The sequence below is a fragment of the Sturnira hondurensis genome, unplaced genomic scaffold (genome assembly GCF_014824575.4).
Source record: "Sturnira hondurensis isolate 20B ecotype Veracruz unplaced genomic scaffold, ASM1482457v3 Scaffold0008196, whole genome shotgun sequence".
Lineage (NCBI taxonomy): Eukaryota > Metazoa > Chordata > Mammalia > Chiroptera > Phyllostomidae > Sturnira > Sturnira hondurensis.
The window spans coordinates 14,551,619-14,557,618 of record NW_028080827.1 but is presented as its reverse complement, the minus strand read 5'-3'; the positions used below and the strand labels follow the sequence as shown (position 1 = coordinate 14,557,618).

The following is a 6,000-nucleotide window of genomic DNA, read 5'->3' as shown; positions in this document are numbered from 1 at the left end:
CACTCTCAAGACTGGACCGCAGGTTTTGGTGATTCACACACAGACTATGGCAAATAGCACTGTGTATTTGAAATCAGACCAAGATGGGTAACAGTAACACAAACCACGTGTGAAATTTGGCAGGCAGAGGTTTCTCTTAAGCTATTACCTCACTAGGCTTCCCCTCTTATTTTTGAAAGCCATTTCCCCCCAAACTGGGAAGTTAGCAAAAGCAAAATGTTCCCCAACTGCTCCCCCCACCTACCCCCATAAATACACATATTTATGGCACCTTTGGTATATAATAATAAAATTTGGTATAAAATAATAGAACCTGCCAGTGAGCCTTCTGAAAAGATGGGAGGGGGGTATGTGTTAAACATGTACTGATTTCAACAGTGTCTCCGCAGGCAAAAGGAAATGGTGGATTTAGTACTGACGCAGAGAAATGAGGTTACTGTCACCTGAATGTCTTACGCCGATCCACTTTGTGTTGTTCCTTCACATTGGAGCTGGGGGTCAAGGTAACACTAATGCAACTCTCCAGTTTCCTTGGGTTTCAGTAAGCACCTCCTTTGTATCAGCGAAAAGGGGGGGGGTGTAGAATGATGCCTATAATGATGCGACTTATGAGGAGCTGTTAATTATCTGAATTTTATTATCTAAGTTTATTAATGCTTCTCCAGTATATTTTAATGGACGAGGCTGTATACTTAACATCAAGTTACAGTGGAAATTGACAATTAGCAGCCACGCATGAAAAAGATGCATCCTACTTGACTTAGATAGTCCTCAACCAAACAGGCCAAAGTTTTCTTCAGTAGAAATTGCCCTGCCAAGTGTTTCTGGATGCTTCGCAGAGCAAATAGCAAAGGAGCTGAAAGCGACCTCTTACAGTCACATCCGAAGTCAGCCGTCCACGGAGATTCTAAACTCACAAAATCTGTTTTACACACAGATTCCAATATTGGAAACCCACTCGACGTCGCATCCCAAAATCAGAAGTGCCCCGGCCTCCCATTCTTTGTATTCCACGGGGCGTCAAGTCCAGGTCTAATTCCTTTGAAGTTTCTTCTCAGTCCTGGGCTGGGTTGGGCTGGGCTGCAGGAAGCTACCCTCGGTTCCCCAACGTGGATAACGGCATCTGTCTGTTCCCAGGCTCCTGTGGATGCGGACGAGCTCTGTTCCCGAGAGAGTCTCGGAAGTAGGCACAGTATCATCTCCCCGATCCTAATTTCTGTCCCTGGACAGGGGAGAGGGGAAGATTGGGGTAGGAGAGGTTCTCCCTCCTCCTCCCCTCTTTTCCCCACCTCCCAAAATTGGCAGCCAGTCCGTGGCTCTCGGTCTGGGGTCTGGAGGGTGGGGAATGTGGGTGTGGGGGCCGGCTGGAGAAGCTCTCGCTAGCGCTGCCTGTGGCCAGACCCGCCTCCCATCCCCTCTCGGGCGCACACACACGTCCACCCAGACACACTCCGCGCGCTCCCTCGCGCTCTCCCTCGTCCGCCTGCCGCCGCCTGCTCTCTCCCTCCTGCTCTCCCCGGTCTCCTTCGCCCTTTTTTTTTTTTTTTTTGGTACCATAGAGTTGCTCTGAAAACAGAAGATAGAGGGAGTCTCGGAGCTCGCCATCTCCAGCGATCTCTACATTGGGAAAAAACATGGAGTCAGCTCCAGCAGCCCCCGACCCCGCCGCCAGCGAGCCGGGCAGCAGCGGCGCGGACGCGGCAGCCGGCTCCAGGGAGACCCCGCTGAACCAGGAATCCTCCCGCAAGAGCGAGCCGCCCGCCCCGGTGCGCAGACAGAGCTATTCCAGCACCAGCAGAGGTAGGAGCTGCGAGAGGGGCTGAGGAGGGGGCGGCGGGAGCCGGGGTGCGGAGCGGGGGGCGGCCGGGAGCTGGCGCCCGGGGCGCGGGGTCCGGGGCCGCGGAGAGCCTGCAGCGGCACCCCGAGTCCGGAGCACCCCTCCCCCCTCCCCCTACGGCCCCCCAGAAATGTTGCAAACTTTTGCAGCACGTTCTCGGTTTGCGGGAGGAGAGGGGGGCGGGGGAGGCGGCAGGAGGCTTGACAGCCGGCGGGCTCACCCCCTGGCTCCCCTGGCTTTGATTTTTCTGCAAACAGAGGAGGAAAGCCGCGTTGCCGAAATTAAATACGCTCCCCCAAAATACGGAGAACCGGAGAGTGGGGGCCCGGGAAAGAAACTTTTAAAGCGGCAGTGTCCTTTTAAGAAGGAAAAAAAATTGTTTATGGCCACCTTCCTCCCCTTTTACCTTTCCTCCTCTTGACAGTTTGGGCCCCGGCGGCCCGAGACGGGCTGTTTTCGATCCCCCAGAGAGCTAAGTGGGGCGGAAGAGTGAAACCCCGGGGGTGGGGTAGGGGAGCCCTGATGTAGGGGCGACGTGAGCCCCTTCTCAGGAGCACAACGGTGGGCTTTGGGATTTGGAAGAAGGGCTGGAGGGAGTGGGCTGCGGGCACGCGAGGTGCTCGCTAAGTTGTCTGGCGGGCGCGGAGAGGGGAGATGCGCAAGTTTGCAGACTGGAGGTTCGAAGCCCCGCGCCGGGGCTGGCGGAGAGGCGTGTGCGCGCCGGCGCGCGGGGGGCCGCGGTCCTGTGGGGCGCTCCGGGCGCATTCGGAGTGAGCGTCTGCAAAAGCAAACAATCACTAAAAGAAAGCTCGAAAGGCACCAAAACTTATTTCTGCCCTGGGAATCCTTCCCTCCGTGAGGTTCCAAGCGTTTCGGCAAGAACCTGAGAATGGTCAGTGCAAACTGAACGCTGGTTGGAAAGTGCCAGCGACATTCCCCACTGCCCCGAGCGATTTTTACACTTCATTTGGAGTCTGTGGGTGTGGGGGGACTCCATTGTCCCTTCCGTGCTTTCTCCTAGTTAAAGTAGAGTGCTCGGGGAAGCTCACTCACTCTCTCTTTCTTAAAGGTGTCGGAACATGATGTGGGTTTTTTTCTGGGGGTTGGGATAATTATTTATTTGAATGCGCCTGGAGTTTGCAAAGAACGGGAGGAAGCTATTGCTTTAATTACTGTTGTAAATAATGTATAAATCACGCCTGTCACTCTGGAGGAAGCGGGCTCGCGCGAGCAGCCCAGGGCTGGGGACGGAGAGGATCTACAGTCCTGGCCTGAGAACGGGTCCAGCGCACTCCCTCCTCTCCCGACTCGGCTTCTGGCGGCGATTGGGGAGGGCTGGGGAGAGGCGAGTGGGGACCCCAGGAGCCGCTCCCTTCCTCTCGGTGTTATAGTTGGAGGTAGGAATATGGCTGATCATGTGCTGGCTGTTTTACAGTATTCTCCCCCCGCCCCCCCCCCCCGCCCCACCGTAGCCACACCCCCTGTCCCGGCGCTTTCCCATTCACGGAATTTGAGTACAGTTAAAAGCCATCAGGATGACACACGCGAAAAACATTTAATTAAAGGCCATTTCGTAAGAGTGAATGCACCGAACCGCGGCTTGAGCGGGAGGGGTCGGGGCAGCGAGGGCCCACAGTGAAGGTAGAGGGATCAGGGCTGGGGACCTGGGGGCCTGGACCTGACACAGTGAGTTTGTGTGTGGAGAGCTCTTGGCTGCAAAGAGTATATTTAGACCCTGAGACGGTGGATTTGGAATGCGAGCGGGTTATGTAACAGGGTTAATCAGAAACACTGGAGAAAATCCCCTTCATGTGTTTCTGAGGCTTGCTTTTTCTTTTTTCTTTTCTTTTTGGAAAGGGGGGTATATTATTTAGGAAGCCACAATAATTTCTGGTTTGAGCTGCCACTCCCCTGTCTTAACCTGCCCCCTCTCCTCCCTCCCCCCTCCCCCCACCAGTTTATTAGCATCTTCAGGTGTCATTCTTGCCAGAAGGTGTTCCTGCAAGAGAGATCAGGGTGGCAGGCTGCAGAACCGACAAGCAAGTCGGTGACTTGCTGTTCTTGCAAATTATATAACGGGTATTCAGTACCACCAGCCCCCTAGGCTCAGTAAAAAGGGGAGAGGGACAGCGTGGGGAGGCGTGCCTCTTGAACAGCTGACCTGCTGACCCATACCCCCTTGCCCCAGAGGGTCACCCCCACCTCTTCTTTGAGCCAACCCCTTGTCTATCCCTCAGGAGATTTCATGAGGAGAGGCTGAAGAGGTAAGGCCCAAGCACTCAACTCACATCCTGCACGCAGGCACTTGGTTATATAACAGTCTGAACGGAAAAAGGAAGGTCAGAGATGGAGGCATCCTTTAGCTAACACAGCAGTAGTAACAGCTTCCAGAAATTACGTGCATTTGCAAGCTTTAACCTCAGATGTAGCATCTGGTCCTCATGGGTACCAATCTTTGTGTGTGAACTAGGGAGAAAAAGAGAGAATGTGTAAGTATGCCTGGTAGATGAGAGTGATTTGAAAATGGGAAATGTTTGGGTTTTCAGATGATGTAATGGAGTTGGCAGAATATGCAAGTCGGCTCCCAGAGTGTAAGCAGCAAGAAAATTGGAGCTGGCATCCTGTATTAATGTTGCATAAATTACAATATCTGAAAGAAATTAACCTACACACTAGGTGATTACACCTTTTTAATACTTAAAGATAAAGGCATACAACTCAAAGGGAAAGCAAACATCATCACCTTTCTCATTCGCATTTTCAACCTCAAGGAGGGTTGAGTGGAGTTCTTGGCATTGGGGGCATCAGGAAGCTTTCTCACTTGGGAGATGTTTCCCGGAGAGGTCGCAGGAGTAGCATTCAGCCAGCCAGTGTTTTAAAGCCACAGAGATTGCGGTCTGGATTCTCGTGACATTGAGATGACCTCATGAGACATCTAGGTAGACTTAAAGCTGTTGCTGGATTTCGAACTCCTCAGGCTGTGTATGGTTTGTGCCTGAGCTTCCGAAACCTGACGTGTGACTCTATCATCTGAAAGATGGCCCCTGTCGCTCCTAAAAGTGGACAGGGAATGATAGCAGTTTTAATAAAACCTGTACCATTTTCTAGGTGTCATTCAGTCCCATTTTTACAACACAATGAAAGCAGGGAAAAAAAGGCAAGAGGCAACAAAGGAAGTAAGAATGAAGTGGAAAAACACCACGGCGAATCTTTAATTTAACAGGGCTTTCAGGGACTTCGGGGAGCCACGAACATTGTGACATAACTGTTGTTAAGAACCCTTTTCCAGAATCTCCTTGTTATATGCATGCCAGAAGCTTACATATTTTACTTCACTAAAGTTATCCTCACAGGGCCGTGTGCCACACAGTTGGTTTGGAACACCAGTGCTGAAGATTGAATGCTTTTAGGGCAGGCCAACCTAGGGGAAAAATCGAAACCAAAGGATGGGATTAACACTGAAAAGCTCAGATGGGTTGAGATCGAACCCCCTGGAAGCTCAGTTTAAATTGATTTAAAATCAGTTAACAAGGCCTGTAGTTTATTTGTTGCCCTGCAGAATTCTAGAACCACACAAGTCTTTGACTTTGAAAGTGTTTTGCCTCCACTCCCGGCTCCGGTCTTAGCTGATTCACTTTGTGGCAATTTAGTACCCTTTCTAGAGATTGATTCTCAGATCAGCTTTTCTTACATGGGCACAGCTCTCCGCAGTGAACAAACGATGCCCCATAGCTTAAAAGAGATGCTGGCTGGGATAAAATCCTTTGCCAGAGGGATGGAATAATTATTTTTTTAAACGAAGGGACTTTAATTTTCCGGTAAATCGCTCATAAAAACATTCATAATTATACCCTCTAAACTGTAATAGAATAATTTTAGAAAAATGCATTGGATGATATTTATGATAACCTTTTCTGTTGCTTCCCTCTTTATTTCTTAAAAAGAATTGAATTATTAATCCAGAAGTCACATCCTCAGTGGCTAAAATCATTTATAGCAGAATCTCTTTATGTTAGTCACCTGCTGGAATTTCCCAAAGCCTGCTGGCTTTATAAGGAGCCCTTGGCTTTAGAAGAAAAAGTCTCTGTTTCTGATGCTGAAACACGGAGCCTGTGTGGAAGCCCTTTAACCAGGAGACCCTTCAGCTTGTGTTTTCCAGGCAG

At 50.8% G+C, this 6,000-nt stretch overlaps 1 protein-coding gene across 2 annotated transcripts in view; it reads left to right on the top strand.

Moving 5' to 3' along the window:
• Positions 1-1,612: 1,612 nt before the first annotated feature.
• The window catches only part of RORA (RAR related orphan receptor A), a 697,371-nt gene continuing 692,983 nt past the window's right edge, over positions 1,613-6,000 (top strand). The window contains exon 1 of one of the 2 annotated variants that reach the window (XM_037054025.1): positions 1,613-1,800. In XM_037054025.1, coding sequence (XP_036909920.1) covers positions 1,635-1,800 — 166 coding nt within the window. In that variant the 5' untranslated portion in view covers positions 1,613-1,634. The remainder of the gene's footprint in view (positions 1,801-6,000) is intronic. The other variant, XM_037054024.1, reaches the window with a different exon arrangement.